A 16470-nucleotide genomic window follows, 5' to 3' on the forward strand; every position below is an offset into this window, starting at 1 on the left:
ATTGCTTATTTATTTCCCCCTCCCCACCCCCTACCCCAAGTTGAATCTTGTCTTTGGAATTGTATGCTTTAAGTTGTAATTCTTTCACTTAATTTGTATGTGGTTCTCTCATTTATATGTGAAAATATAAATCTAGCTGCTCTTCTGTCTACATAGTCATTCAGCTTTATCTGTGTACCTAGTGTATAGCCATGTGTATAATCTTTCTTACTGTTAGCAAAAGTCAGTGTTTTATCAATGTTAAACAAAATGCGTGTGAAGATTAAAAACAACAAGTATTCTATATAAAAAACTAGTAACTCTTGATTATATGGTTTTGTAGTACATTTTTTGACAACTGCTGGCTCAGCTTTCTTTTACCTCACAGATTTAAGTGATCTGCTTAGGATATACATATATAAAAGATACATGTGGGACTTGATAGAGTTCTTAGCAAGTTAAATTTTCTAATTTTTCCATATCCAGAAAAGATACTTTTTAATCTAAAAATCACAAAATATTTTCATTTCAATATAAAATGCCAAAGCATTAAAATCTAATTATAAAATGGAGTTTTCATAGCACTTGTGCTTCTGAAAGAAAGGAAATACTGGCAGCGAGATGAATTAAGACTATTAAGGTCATTCAGGCAGATGGTACTGAGAACTCAAACTAAGGTAGAGGAAAAAGAAATTAATAGTTTCTAGATAAACTGTAGAGCTAGAATTGACAGGAATTGGTACCTGGTAAGGTGTCAGGAATTAGAGATACTTGTTAGAGGCAAAGTCAGGCAATACTTATTTCTAGATACTTGGTTAATGCCACTGTAAATACTGCCCAGGATTTCCCACCTCTGTTACTTTGTTCACATCATCTCATTCTTCTGCATGTTCAACTTCCCCAGGCTAAATCTTATCCATCCTTTAAGGTCCAGCTTATATCCTGTCTATTCAGAAGTTACCTTCAGGTGTGCTCTCGGTGGGGGAAATGCTGAACTCTTATACAATTTATATCTAATTTTTTATTAGTATTTATTACCTCATATTTGTCTTTCTTGTGCATCTTTTCACTCTTAACTAGTGCCTTATATATAATTAAGTAAATCATTTTGAATTGAGTTTTTGTCTTCAATTGATAAAAAACATGATCCAGTATCAAGTTAGATAAACTGCTTTCCTTATAACTTACTCTAGGTTAAAACACACACAAAAAGCCTGTATTTACCTACTGGTTTTGAAAACAGTACTTTTTGTAATCTTTCAATGTAGATCTGCATCAATAATGGTTTGGGGGAAAATGATCACAAGCACAAAGGCTTACATTTTTAGGATGGTAGGTGCTTAGGCATCTGTAACCTCAGTTCTTGTCACTGTATGATTTTGTTCCAGTTTCGTTTTGTAATTTACTGGTAAGTCCTTGAATTGCGAAACACAAAGGAGTTGGCCCTTCTGTTCTTTGAGGTACTGACATCTAAATGGCGAAACTGTTTGCATAATGTTCCAGAATTCATTGAAGAAGTTTGTACCACAGCCATGGAAATGGTTACAGTCTATAAATCAGGGTCCTAGGAAGCAGTGCTTATGTGAGGTTTTCTTTAATCCCCCAAATTAGACAATTGAAAGACGCTTTTACATAAAGTGTTTCAACTAATGTTTATATGTGACTAGCATCTCAATTCTCTTTTAAATCATCTATCCCCTTCTATCTGAATGAAGAATTTACCTCCATAACTATATTTTCATGACTCTTAGAATATTGAAAAGCTATTTAAAGTATTTATATATGGTTGCATATGAAATTTTCTTTAATGGTTTTCCTTTAAAGTTTTTTTTAATAGAGTAATGTTAATATTTTAAAATCTGATCAGAGATGCCAAAAATCCTTTTAAGAATGTAAACGATTGAACTTGTCAGAATTAAATCATAAACATAGTTTCAAATGTTTGTTAATGTTTTTGAGCTCACTCCAGTAAGGAGAGCAGTTGGATTATAGCACAACACAGCATTTTAGAACATCTTCATATCATCATTATAAACATTATCGTTGTTATATTATCAAATTCCTAACATTTATTGAGTCTTTACTATGGCACTAGGCACTACATACAGTATGTCATTTAATCCTTAACAAAACACATTATTAGGTTTATAATTATTATATCCATTTTGCAAGGGAGTTCCTCCTGAAAGTCACCGAACTAGTCACCATGATCATCCAACTAGTAGGAACCAGAGCCATGACTCCAGAGCTTTTGCCTACTATGTAAGGTATAAGTGAGACTGCATACTTCATGAGGACCGGAGCTCTGCTTTGCTTCTCACTTTATGCCTGTGCATAGCATAATGCCTGGCACATAGTGGATGATTTATAATAAATTTATTATAAAATATTTGTTGGACAGATTTGCCTCTTATAGAACAACAACAATAACAGAAGCCCTCAACAGAGAGGCTTAGTCCTTGTAGCTTGGGTGAATGTATTCCAGGGATCTTACATTGGCACTCTAAATACATTTATTACAGAGAAACCATGTTAGGTGTGGCTGGAAGGTTTATGACTGAATTCTGAGAGTTACATGGGTCTTTGTACACTATGAATTCGACTGCCACTGGATAGCATGGCTTCTATGGGGAAATACCTTTTCAGACAATTTTCAAATGGACTTTGGGAATAAAGCCTATTGGTAGGTAGGTTGGAGGTTGTGGCCATATGAGGAATACGATGAACCTTCCCTTGGGATCTCAAAGTCACCATTATGAATATTGGTGATAGTTTTTAAGACCTCAACATATAAAAATTGAGAAAAGTTGAGGTTCTTCAGTGATGGGGGGATGAAGGACTTTGAATGTCCTAGCTTCTCTCTTTCCTCCCTATATGCATCTTGCAGCAGCTTCTGAAAACTGAGAAGCCTGGGGACAATAATCCCTTCTCCAGACCAGTTTCTTCATTTTTCAAATGAAGAACTTTAGACTTAAAAAAGTTAGGTGATTTCCTGAAGTCACAGAGCTGTTTCAATCACACAGCTAATTTACAGTAGAGGACTAGATGTAATTTCCAGCATTTAGTGCTTTCCAGCTCTACTAAAAATTCTTTCAGGCACTCTTTAAATTGAATAATTAAACCTTTACATAACAACTTCAGTGTTATGTTTTACCATATATTAAGTCTTTGAAAATAAAATCCTTTGTGCAGTACCTAGATAAGAACTAATATAAGCATATTATTCACAGTTTGAATAACTTTTTACATGTTATTTGATTCATACAGCCGTGTGGGTTGGAAGGGCATATGTTATCACTGTTCCTATTTTAAGGATTAAGACTTAGAAAGAATAATGTCACACAGCTAACAAGTTGAGGAACCAAAATTCAAAACTAGATTTTCTCAGCATAAGATTTGGAGTTGGACTCACTTAAGTGAGATGTGCAGTCAGCCTGGAAGCAAGTTGGAATAAAGCAAGCTTCTTGGTTGTGTGGTGGTCAGGTGGAGTGGGTGGGCCTCTTGGGGGGAAAGGAGGAGGTTTGGGAAAAGGCCTATCACTGAACTCTATAGTGAGGGAATAAACAGTGGGTAAAGTAAGGGAGTAGATTTTGGGATATGGCTGCAGTGAGTATACAGTGCATGAATTTTACTGAGACGTCATGGTAGAAAGGAGCTTTTCCTCAGACCTAGGTTTGAGTTTCTTTTTCACTACTAACTAGCTGTGTGACCTTAGGCAAGTCAGTTGATCTTGACAGTGGACTCATCTGTAAAGTGAGGATAATATTAACTTTGTGAACTGTGCTCTGACTGCTCAAAAGTCTTTTTTTTTTTTTTTTGGCTTCCTTCTGGTTTCTTTGCATTTCAGTATTTTTAGCAGCTACCTAGCTAAATCATGAAGTAGTTACATATGTTCCCATACTGAATGCAGAAATACTAGAAATATCCAACTGAAAGGGCATCAGAATGACACCAGCTGCTGTGGATCAAAGAGAATTTTTATTACCTTTTTTTGTGTGTGTGTGACAGTCTTGATACCCAGTCCATCTCAAGTTTGGTTCTCGCTTTTTATTTTTATTGTTGTCTATGAAATAGTAGTTAGTGAATTGTTCCATCATTAATTAATTTTAGTTTTTATTTTTTCTAGTTGTATAGGTTTGGAGAGACAGTGTCTGTTGTTTTTTGGACAGACACTTGGAGACCAGAAAGCTTTTTTGACAAAGTGAAGAAGAACAGACAAAACGGCATGCACACATTATGCTTACTAGGTAAGGGCTGTGGAGTTTCTTTAGGGTGACAATGTGGAGTTGTCATATTGTTCTCATTTTGATTTTGTGTGAAGGTGAAACTGTTCTGTGGGATACAGGCTAGCTACTCTGCATGGCATGCTCTCCCCCGTACTCTGTGGAGAAATGAATTTTCTGTTCCAAATACGACATGGCTACTCCTACATACGTGCCATAGCTCGTGCTGCTGCCTACTTACGCCCTAATAGATCCTCGCCAGCATTCCATCTTTTACCCATTGGTCCAGTAAGACCCTGTTCTGGTCAATTTACAGCAATTCAGTAGACGTATTGAGCATTTATTCTTACCACGTTCCATCCTGTCTTCCTTATGGTGTCCTTTGAATACTGTAGTATTAATGCTATCAGAATCACAGAATTATAGATCTGAAAGAGACTCTTGACATCATCTTACTGAAGCCCTATTTTACAGATGAAGTTGAGGCCCAGAGATATTGAATCATTTTCCCACTGTCACCCAGATTATTAGTTGCAGAATTCGTAGAATCCAAATAGCCTGTTATTCACAGCTCTTTTCACTGTATTATGCTGCCAAATTCTGTTTCCTACCTAGTGTGGAAATGGCTGGGATCACTGTCTTTGTACACTAAGCTGGTGGTACTGATAGAGCTTCAGAAGGGATGGGCTGCGTTTGTCAGCAGAGGTACTGGAATTGTACTGATTCACATTTGCTATCAGTTCCTATTCTACAGTGTGTATTGTAAAAATGCTATAACCAAAGCTTTAATCTGTGGCTAGTCAACAGAAAAGAAATAACTGGCATCTTTGATAACTTTGAAATGACACTTATACTTGGGATCAGAAGACAAAATCTGAGTGCTACTATATACTAGCTAGAGAATATTGTCAACAGTCCTTACCTTTGCCTTCATTTTTATCAAATAGGAATAATCTTTTCTTGCCTCATGGAAGTGTTTAGAGCAGTACTTCTCAATTTGTGGTGAAGGACCAAGTTTTTGTTCTTTTATTTATATGCGTGTGTGTGTGTAGATATGTGTGTATATACACACATACATAAAATAAATATATGTAAAAATACATATATTTATTTACTTTTAAGTTTCTAATCTTTTGTGTCAAAGTCAAATTACTGTAGGTGTTTGTAAACACTTATTCTTACTCCTGTAGTTTTTTTTTTTATCATTTATTGGGAACAGAATTCTCACATAGTGGCATCAGTCCTCGGATCATACATTGAATTGCACTGTTTTAGTGATACTGTGTGTGAAGTCACAGCAGAAGAATGTCTGCCACATAGCACAGAATCAGGGCAAAGAATGAACCCATGGTTTTGGCCTCTGTAGTAAGTACAGATATTCAGAACATTAGAAAAGACTCCTATTTGCCAAAGGCATTTAGCTTATTTGTATAATATAGACAGTTCTCTATTATTCAATGATATATAATTTGTACATTATCAGAACCTCAATCAATATGTCTCTTTTAAAAGAGAAGACTGTAGGAAAGTTTTACTAATGGTTAGCATTTCTTATAGGGTAGAAATCAGAAATTATCCAGCAGGGGTTAGCAAACTAGCACCCGTGGGTCACATCTAGCCTACTGCCTGTTTTATAAATAAAGTTTAATTAGAACACAGCCATGCTACTTTATTTCTGTATTATCTGTGGCTGCTTTCATGCTCCACTGGCAGTGATAAGTAATTTTGACAGAGACCTTGTGGCCCTCAGAACCTAAAATATTTACTACCTACTTCTTTACAGAACAAGTTTACTGACTCCTGATCTAAAGTGAAATTCTGCCTAATCGGATGTGGTACACCCTGTATCCCCCAGTGATTCTCTTTCCCATTACCTTATTTTATTTCTTTTAAGTCTTACCATCCATCTGAATTATTTTATTAACTTGTTGGTTTTCTTCCCTACTTCATAAGAGCAGGGACTTAAGTCTTGCTAGCTCATTCAGTTCCAGCTAGAATACATTCCTTTTACTCCATTAACATTGACATCTAATTAATTCTAGATCTAGATCAGGCCATGCATGCTTCTCTAACATTTTTTTGGCTTATGCCTATATCCCACAATTAACTGGTATAATAATGTTTTCTTATTTTAGTTTATTATCAGGGCAGTTTAGTAATTCATTATTAATTAGCTTTATAGTTTTGTGTTTAGATTTTCCATGTGGAAAGATACTAGTTTTCCTTTTTTTGTAGTTCCTACTGGCAGGCCGACTGTAACACACTTGTTAATTCATGTGGAATATGCCATTAGATATATCCATCATGTTATCTTAAACTTAGATCCAATTAAGGCCAGCAGTATGGTAGAAAGTCAAACTAGAAGGATGTGAGAAGGACAGCTGTTAAATGGACTTTTATTAAAGGTAGATGTAGAAGTATATGCAACTGAGGGATAAAAAATAAGGATTCATTGGAACTCAGGTACTAAAAAGCATGTGTGTGTGTGTGTTTTACAACAGAACTGAGGTTTTAAAACAGAACGGGGAGAAAAGTAGTCTTAAGAGGCAAGCTACCTGATAACATCTTCATGTATCATAAAAAATGGGGGAAAGGAGGAAAAATAGGATTTATCTTTTGGAAGGACAGAAAATCAGTTTACAGTATTTATTGAGTATTTACTCTATGCCCAATGTGGAGTTAGGTTCTTCTGGAATACTAAAGAAGTATTAGACATGGGTCCTGCCCTCAGGGTTTTGCAATCTAGTTGGAACTAATGTGCTGTGTACATGAAAGTTTATAGAACAGTTAAGTTCTATTGTATGGAGAGGCAGGAAGGACAGACCAGAACTTTGGCTCTTGAACTCTCTCTAAGAGCTGCCTCTTTTCTTGGCTTTCCTGGGAAAAGACAAACAAGGTTAAACAATATATCTTCCTTGCTCCATTAACAAAAACAGGAACAAGGTGTGAAGTATAAGATATCATGATTCCAAATTCTCAAACCATAGATCTCATCATTTAATCACCTGGAATTCTCATTATTCAAATTAGTACCTATTTATTGAATGCCTGCTATGGGCCATGCCCTGTAGGGATTATGTCATGGTATGAAACCATAGAGAATTTAAAATTTACTTGGAAGGATAAGACTGCTATATATAATGTAATTAGAGATTAATAAAATACAGCATTAATTGTATGGCTATTTCAGAGGACAAAGAGCATTTAAGAGGAAGTCAGTAAAGGCTTTCTGAAGGAGCTGGGACTTTTACTCTACTTAAAGGGTAGATAGTTTAAGATGGGCTGGTGGTAGTAGAGCCATGTGAACAAATTTATTCAGTAGAATTTATGGAGTATCTACTAGGTACTTTGCATTATGCTAGGTGCTGGTACTAAGATGAATAGGAGAAGCTTACATTCCAGCAAGTAGAAGTAGAAAGGAATAATTATGGCCTGTGTGAAGACAAGGGAAAAGTATCAAGATAGGTCTGGCTTGAGATTAGTTCACTAATGCAGTCTTATGTTCAATTAAAAAGCATTTGCCTGTAAAAATTCTCCCCAGCCCTCTTAATTTTTAAAATCAAATTCTGTAGAGCATATCAGTAAAAAAGTAAAACTATTGAAGATATTAAATTAAAAACTTAAGTATGACAACATTTCAGAAGCTCAAGGTGAATACATTAATAAATGTGTTTAATTTTTTAAAAATATTACAACTACTGTGTAAAGGAGCTCAAAGTCGACTTATATATCATTAATTGTATTGCAGGCCATATTTCAATAATAGATATACATTTTTTTCCTATATGTGCCAGACAACTGGAAATATTAAATAATTAATGATATTTCGAACCTGAAAAATATATTCACTGCTGGTTCCAAGAACATTTAGAAATACATGTAGGGATTATCTCTGGAGTATTTTCCAAGCAAATACTTAGTATCCTTTATGAGAAAAACTTTTATAATCACTTGGGAAAGCTGTAGAAGTCTATCAGAAAGACCCCTCAGTTGCACTATATTTATTTTTGCAAAAACAAACTTTGACTGAACCATTTGTTTTCAGCATGTAGAACAGGAAGCAGCTGTCGCTCTTGCTGTTGTGTGCTGAGTTCCTGTGAGGATGTAGAGTGATTCTGCTTTTTTACCTTCTACCGAATTGTTTAGCTGAGCATCAGTGATTAAAAAGCGTAAAGGATCAAATCTTTGTGATGCTTGCATTGTCAAGCTTTATTAGAGCAAAGACTACGTGGGTTTTGGCCGCTGTGGTAGCCCTGTACCTGGCTACCAGTCAGTGCTCAGGAAATCCCAATTAAAGTATGAATACTTGGTATTAAAGTATTCATAAGTTATTAGGCATGTCTTACCATTCACAAGAAAGCAAAAGTCTCTTTTCAAAATGTGGTAAGAATTTTCTTTTATTTATGTTACATGCATTGAAGCTTATATTCTAGTGCCTGAAAAATAGGTAAGAAGAGGAACATAACAAGACTTTTCAGTTGGTTCTATGCAGTTACCACCTAATAGAAATGAACACAAAAATTTTGATTAGCTGTTTGGTAGTGTATATGCCAATATTTATCTAACTCTTTCCTGTGTCTTCTTTTCCAAGAGGAAATTCGATCCTTTCAGGATGGTCTCAGGGCCAACTTCATGTTTGTTTTCTAACTAATGACGTTTACACAACCACAAGCTTCCCTTCTTCCTCATATTTCCTTTAAAAAGTGGCCAGATACAAGTGTGAGGACCGATTGTCATAGACTCAATCAAATTAGCATTTTGGAGACTTGAGAATAATGTCTACCACAAACTTAGGTGACTCAGTTGAAGTTTACACGTAGGATTTTGGATAAAGTAGTTAATTAAAAGAGAACTATTTTTTACTTCCTACAGACATCAAAGTAAAGGAGCAGTCTTTGGAAAATCTAATCAAGTAAGTTCTTATTCTGAGAATGCTTACATCTACTTTAATTCCGTGAACAATAAGTTCTACTTAAATAACATGAGTTCTAAAGATTGTTGAAAATCAGTTTTCAGTAATAGTGCAAAATTAAATATTTTCAATCTTATGAAATGATAAGCAGTGTGATAGATAGAGTGGAAAAAGCAATAGATTTCTTGGGTCAGTACTGAGAACAGTGGTTGGCACCCGATAGGCACTCAGTAAATATTTGTGGAATGAGTTAATTGGGAGTCAGAAGACACAGGTTTGAGTCTTGAGTTGGCCTCTGGTTATGTGCTCTTGGGCAAGTTACTTCCATTTCTGAGCTGTATTTTCTTCATTTGTATAATGCGAGTACTAACCCCTTTTGCCTATAGATGCAGTGTCCCATACAGTAGCTGCTAACCCACGTGTAACTAATGGGCACTTTAAATATGTATGGCTAATGTAACTGAGGAACTGAATTTATAATTTAATTTTAATTAAATTAAAACATACTCCACTTAGTTAATAGAAAACATTTAAGTATATTTAGAACAATTCAGTATGTAAATCTACTTTTACAACCATGAATTTTATGAAATCTAAATACAGACCAAGTATTTCCAATGAAAATTTAACATTTGAATTAAGATGTGCTAATATATAAAATACATTCCAGATTTCAAAGACTTAGTACAAAAACAATCTTTAATAATTTTTATAGGAATAAATGTTGAAATATAACATTCTGGATCTATTGGGTTAAATAAACATACTAAAGTTAATTTTTTCTTTTTTTTTACTTTTATTAATGTAGAGATTATAGAAAATTTAAAATTCTGTTTACTGCTTGCTTTATATTCCTCTTGGAGAGTGCTGACTTATAGAATTGTTCTGAGAGTCAGTAAAATAATCTATATGAACTGTTTTGTAAACTGCAAAAGCAGTGTTTTTATTTTGATCATTGGGCAAATGTGGTAGGCTTTTGAGGCATATGGAAGTAAACATCTTATCCTCCAAGATTTTGAGATATTTATCTCTTTAGTTTACTTTTTTTAGAGGAAGATGTGAAAAGAGGGATATGTGGTTTAAACATGGTAATAAAAATGAACACTATAGAACCTGATTAAACTAAGGTATAGAACAAATTGCCACTTATTTTGAATTATTTTTGCCTGAAGTATCACTTTGAATAAAAGTAACTTTGATTTAAACATTATCTTTTAAGTTGTTGGACTTTTATTTCTGCCAGCATTTCAGTGAGACGAGAGGGCATTTGAAGTAGAACAATGAAAAAAGCATAAGAAACTTAAGATAAATGATCACTGTATCCGTGCTTTAATGTATACTTAAAGTGGGTAACAAGTGACCGCTTCAAACATAACGTAGACTATGGTAATTGAGTATATTGATATGGTATTTGAGTAACTGTGTTAAAGTTACTGTGTTACAGTTACTCAATTACTATGGTAATTGAGTAACTGTGTTAAAAATGTATTGTATCATTTCATGGCTAAGAACAGTGGCATCTAGTTTTACACTTACAGGGGAAGAAAGATCTATGAACCTCCTCATTATATGAGTGTAAACCAAGCAGCCCAGCAACTTCTGGAGATTGTTCAGAATCAGCGAATACGAGGAGAAGAACCAGGTACTGAAGAACCTTAAAAGGGCTCTCGTATTCCCCTACTGTTACACCGAGATGTGTATGTAACGTCTGACATACACACACATATATATACCAACACCACTGAAGTGAGAGTCAGTGTGTTTGCATTGCATTTTTCCATGTCACTTTTTTTCAACATTACCTTAAATCTCATAAGCTGAATGTTCTACTGAAAGAAAAATAATGGAGTTCCTTCTAGTAAAATTAATATCATTCTAGAAAGTAAGGATTTTTTACAAATTAACTATAAATCAGCTTTTATGTAAATATGTTAACATATAAATATTTTGGTAAAATACAGAACTTCCATTTTAGCCCAAGTCTATGGTAAACTCTGTCCTGTAAAAGTATACTTATTCTACTTTTTCTCATTTTCAACAATGAGACGAGGTATAATTTTCTTCAGGATAAAGACAAGAGAATTTATCCTTATATTCCTAATATCTAGACATAGTATTAATAGATGTGGTATATCATAAAATGTTCACTGTCAGTAGGTTTTTATTGAGACGTTCTTAAATGAATCTGTCATTATATTCTGTTGTAAGGTGCTGACTGGCTTTGAGCACCTATTTCTTGATAGAAAAGACACATTAAGAGATGCTTGAATAACATTGGCCTCAGTAGGCCTTGTTAAAGTCATGAAACAAATAATCTGCAAGGGTGCTCTATATCCATACCTATGCACAGAGTTCCTTACATGCCTGCTTGTCCTTGTAGAAATCATTTGCCCCATTTTGACCATTTTTCAATCAGGACAGCTTTCCCAACTAAACAAAACCACAAGAGCGTCAGCCCTTCAGCTGTCAGGCCAGAGTGAATAATACTAAAGTTCACTAATGTTGGTTATTTTGAACTTAAAAGCATAAGGGGGCTTCCCTGGTAGCACAGTTGTTGAGAGTCTGCCTGCCGATGCAGGGGACACGGGTTCGTGCCCCGGTCCGGGAAGGTCCCACATGCCGGGGAGCGGCTGGGCCCGTGAGCCATGGCCGCTGAGCCTGTGCGTCCGTCCGGAGCCTGTGCTCCACAACGGGAGAGGCCACAACAGTGAGAGGCCCGCGTACCGCAAAAAAAAAAAAAGCATAAGGAATGTCATAATGCCTATTATTTGTTAAGGGCTATGTAGTTTACTAAGTACTTTCATATCTATTATCTTAGTCCTTAAACCACCATTTATGACAGATAGTATTCCACTAAAAAAAAAAAAAGAAAAAAACTGAAGTTTGTCATATAGTTAGGTGGCCAAGCACAGACTCAAATCTGTGTATTTAGCTTATAATCCCCTGGTTTTTCCAGTATATCTTGGTCAATGTGAATATATCTCAAACGTTTTATTTAAAATATAAGCATGTAATAAACATTGTTCACTCGGAACTTAAAGACAAACACTATGCAATAGAGTATGGATACAGGAATTATTCAAGTCATAAAAATTTAAACTAAGGTAGGTCTTAGGAATTCTGAAAGGGTAAAGTTAGGCAGTACTACTTTACTTTATATGTCAGGTAGTGCAAATAATTTAGAAAAGCCTTAGATAAATCAGTAGATAATCAGTGCTACTGATCTATCTACTGATTATCAGTAGATAATCAGTCCATAATGAGTGACTAAGGAGATGTAATGTATTTGGGTCTTCTTTAAATGTACTTTGGTACTAGTGTTAGTTTGAATGGATTCAAGATAATGCATTTGCTGAATTGAATGGTGGTATCTTTTTTTTTTTTTAATAGCAGTCACCGAGGAGACACTCTGTGTTGGCTTAGCCAGGGTTGGAGCTGAAGACCAGAAAATTGCAGCAGGCACTTTGCAGCAAATGTGTACTGTGGACTTGGGAGGACCATTACATTCCTTGATTATCACAGGAGGCAGCTTGCATCCACTGGAGATGGAGATGCTAAGTCTGTTTTCCATCCCAGAAAAGAGCTCAGAATCCCAAAGCATTGATGGACTCTGAACATAGGCATTTTATTGTTAGATGTTAATTTCAGTTATATATGCACATACACAAATCAAACAGGTCTTTTGGTTTACCTAGTATGTATAAAACGAGTGACCAAGAAGAAAGATGCTGACTCAACAGTGCTTGGTTTCCTTTGGCAATGAGTTTTTTCCCTATAATGTCATCAGTTTTTGCTGCTATTTTGGCAGTTTTTCAGGATATACATACATGGAGCAGACCATGCTGGAAAACTTAGAGATAGACATCCATCGACAGAACCATTTAAAAGCAATTTTTGTTTATGAAATCAGTTGATACAAGGTGGAACTTTCTTCTTTCTTAAAATGTCAGATGTCCTGACTGCAAGATAAGTTGTCCTGACAGCATTTGGTATTAATGCATATAAACAGAGGTGGGAAGAATAAGTCCCCACCCAACAGTCCTACTTACTTAAAGCTCAGCTGAGCACATGCCACAACATGACATCCTTTTGAATTGCCTTGTCTTGTTTAGCTGACGTCCTAATTATGTGCCTCATATTCTGCTGTATTTTGGAGGTTATATAATTGTTGAATTACAAATGTTCAGCCAGCCATGTACAGTTGCTGTTTGGTTTTAAGTAGCATCTTTCACATCCAAGCTGACAAATGGAAAACTTGCTGACTACAAAATAAAATCTTTAAAAATTTACGTTTGAAAACAACAGTGGATTGGTCAAGATTTATCATATCTCTTAACAGTTAATATGCCTCTGTATGTATGCAAGTAGCCACATTCTCCTTCCTAGCTGTAAATCACACTCCATTTATTATGTTTCATGACTATGAAGTCTCATACTTTTGTCAGTTTATAACAGAAATAGCTTTGCTACATGTTAGTTTAGTTGGTCTAACTCTGAGTACCGCTGACCCTTGAACAACACAGGTTTGAACTGTGTAGGTCTGCATATACGCAGATTTTTTTTTTCACTAAATACATACTGCAGTACTACGCAATCCATGGTTGGTTGAATCCTCAGATGGTTGAATCCATGGATGTGGAACCAGGGATGTTTTCAACTGCATGGAGGGTCAGTATCCCTAACCCCAACATTGTTCAAGGTCAGTCAATTGTGTTTTCATGGCCTAATCAACTTATCTGAACTCTTTGTTCAGTAGATTCATAGGAAGTTGAGCAACTACTTCCCTACTTTCTGAAAGCGTCAATTAAGAAGAGATTATTTTGAGTTGTTTCATTTCATTTGAGATAAAAGATATTTTAATATATGTGAAACATTCTGTTTTCACTATGTTGGATGAAAAAGAGGAGAGAAACAAGGGCATTTAAGTACCAGTTCTGTATTGTTTTTTTCTAAGGTGTTAAATTAAACAATGAAGAATTATAAAGTGAAGGCCTTCTGGTTTTGGTAGTGGTGGAATAGCTTGTAGTGTACAAACCCTCCCAATTATAAACTCTGGAAAAATATAATAAATAACTGTCTAAAGGCACTGGGGAGTGACCAGAAGCAGCCTGAGAACTATGCTTATATGACTTTTCCCTCAGGGCATTCACCAGTCTGTCTGGTGAGGGGGTGGCTAGAACGGAAGAGAAAGTTGCAGTCTTAATGACTTGAGGTATTGGAGGAATTGGGGGCTGCTTGAGGAGCTGTAAATTGAAGGAGGAAATTCTAGAAATGAAGGTGGCACTGATGGAGGAGACTTCCAATCTGCATATGATTTCCTCTTAAGTCTTTTGACTAACTCCTGCATTCTGCATGTGCAGGGAAGATTCTAGTGAACCAGGTGGAAAGCCATAGCTGGAAGGCTGAAAAAGCTGAGCAGAGATTGTTGCTCTCAGTTGCAAGAGAAAACAGAGTTTGAATCCCAACATGCTAGAAGGCTTGGTAAGTACCTTAGGCTTTCCCTCAAATCCCTAGAATGGTTGTGTATTATCAGAAAAGGCTGTACCCAGCACTAAGGATTTGTGCTAAAACTAAAGACAAAATCTTTAACATAATGTAAAATCAAGCTTCCATAAAATCAAGGTGATTAGCCAATAATTTAACTGCCTGCTAGAACAAAGCTTATTACTTCCGGAGCATAACAAAATGAATCAATCTATCAGTAATGCCTAGAATACTATAAAATATTATGAGGCATGCAATGAAACAGGAAAATATGACTTATGGTCAAAAAGAGAAAAGCACACAGTAAAACGAGATCCCAACATAATCCAGATACTGGAATTCGCAGACAAGGGTTTCAAAGCAGCTATTAGAACTATGTTTGAGGATGAAAAGGAAAAGTGGTTGTAATGAATTAATATAAATGGTACGCTCAGCAGAGAATTGGAAACAAACAAAAATCCCCGAACGGTTGGACTTAACAACAGAGTGCAGATGATAGATGAATAGAAATTATTGATATCTATCTGAGGAATAAAGAAAAAAGGTTAGAGGGAAGAAAAAAAAAGCACAGAATCTCAGTGCCATGTGGGGCAATATCAAGCAGTCCAAGAAAGATGTAACTGGATCCCCAGAAGAAGAACAGAAAGGAAATAGGGTAGAAAAAGTACGAGTAGGTAAAGGCCAAAATTTACCCAAGTTTGGTGAAACTATGAATATACAGATCCAATAAATTTAGTGAACTCCAAGCAGAATAAATGTAGAGAAAACCACACCTAACACATCATAGTTAAAACTGATGAAAACCAAAGATAAGAGAGAATCTTAAAAGCCACCAAAAGTGGTATTGGGGAACCCACCAGGGAATAACAAAAACTGACTACTTCTCATCAGAAATAGTGGAGGTCATAAGACAATGGAAAGACAAAATCTTTACACAAATTCAAAAGCAAAACAAAACTCTTTATCAATCCAGTGTTCTATATCCAGTAAAAATTTCCTTCGAAAATAAAGGCAAAATAAAGCAATCTTCATGAAAACAGAATTTGTCACTAGCAGACCTGCACTACGAGGAAAGCTGAGGGAGAATTTTTGGGCTGAAGGTAAATGACATCAGCTAGAAGGAAGGAAATAATAAGTATGTAAGTATAAATGACTATCAGGTTTTCTTTGCTTCATGTTTTCAAAAGACAGCTGACAACATAGCATTGTGACATATATGTAGCTGTAAAATATATGCAAACAATAACACAAGTTGCAGGGGGTAAAGGGAATTATACAGTTGCATAATTATAATTATGCAGGTTGTTACATTTTATTTGAAGTAGTAGAATACTAACTGTAAGTAGACTGATAAGGTAAGGGTATGTATTATAATCCCTTGTCAACTACTATCAAAAAAACACACATGGCAGAAGTAAAAAAAAAATTAAGGAATTAAAATTGAATACTGAAAGATACATCATTAACCAAAAGAGGGCAGGAAAGGAGGAAATAAAGGTCAAAAAACATAGGACAAAGAGAAAACAAATAGTAGAATGGTAGAGTTAAATTCAAACAAACCAATAATTGCTTAAATGTAAATTAGGTAGTCTGATGAAAAGGACTAGATTTTTTTTTTAAAGGCTCAACTAAATGTCTCTAAGCATTAAACTTGAAATATAAAGACAGGATAAAGTAGAAGAATGGGGAAAAAATAGACCATACAAACAGTAAGCATAAGAAAACAAGGGGCTCTATTAACATAAAACAAAACGGACTTCAAAAGAAGGAGTATACTGGAGATGAAAGACTTTTCATAAAGAGGAAAGGGGCAGTTCATGAAGAAGACATATCCTAAATGTGTATGCATTGAATACCAGCTTGAAAATACAT

General features: G+C 35.3%; 1 protein-coding gene across 4 annotated transcripts in view; it reads left to right on the forward strand.

The window, feature by feature from the left end:
- DPH5 (diphthamide biosynthesis 5) overlaps window positions 1-13403 on the forward strand; it is a 37381-nt gene extending 23978 nt beyond the window's left edge. For 3 of the 4 annotated variants that reach the window (XM_060139497.1, XM_060139496.1, XM_060139499.1), the window contains 5 exons: window positions 4106-4222; window positions 4814-4907; window positions 9075-9114; window positions 10653-10756; window positions 12505-13403. In XM_060139497.1, coding sequence (XP_059995480.1) covers window positions 4106-4222; window positions 4814-4907; window positions 9075-9114; window positions 10653-10756; window positions 12505-12728 — 579 coding nt within the window. In that variant the 3' untranslated portion in view covers window positions 12729-13403. Of the gene's footprint in view, window positions 1-4105; window positions 4227-4813; window positions 4908-9074; window positions 9115-10652; window positions 10757-12504 lie in introns of all 4 variants that reach the window. The other variant, XM_060139498.1, reaches the window with a different exon arrangement.
- The last annotated feature ends 3067 nt before the right edge of the window (window positions 13404-16470 follow it).

Source organism: Lagenorhynchus albirostris, chromosome 2, assembly GCF_949774975.1.
Source record: "Lagenorhynchus albirostris chromosome 2, mLagAlb1.1, whole genome shotgun sequence".
NCBI lineage: Eukaryota > Metazoa > Chordata > Mammalia > Artiodactyla > Delphinidae > Lagenorhynchus > Lagenorhynchus albirostris.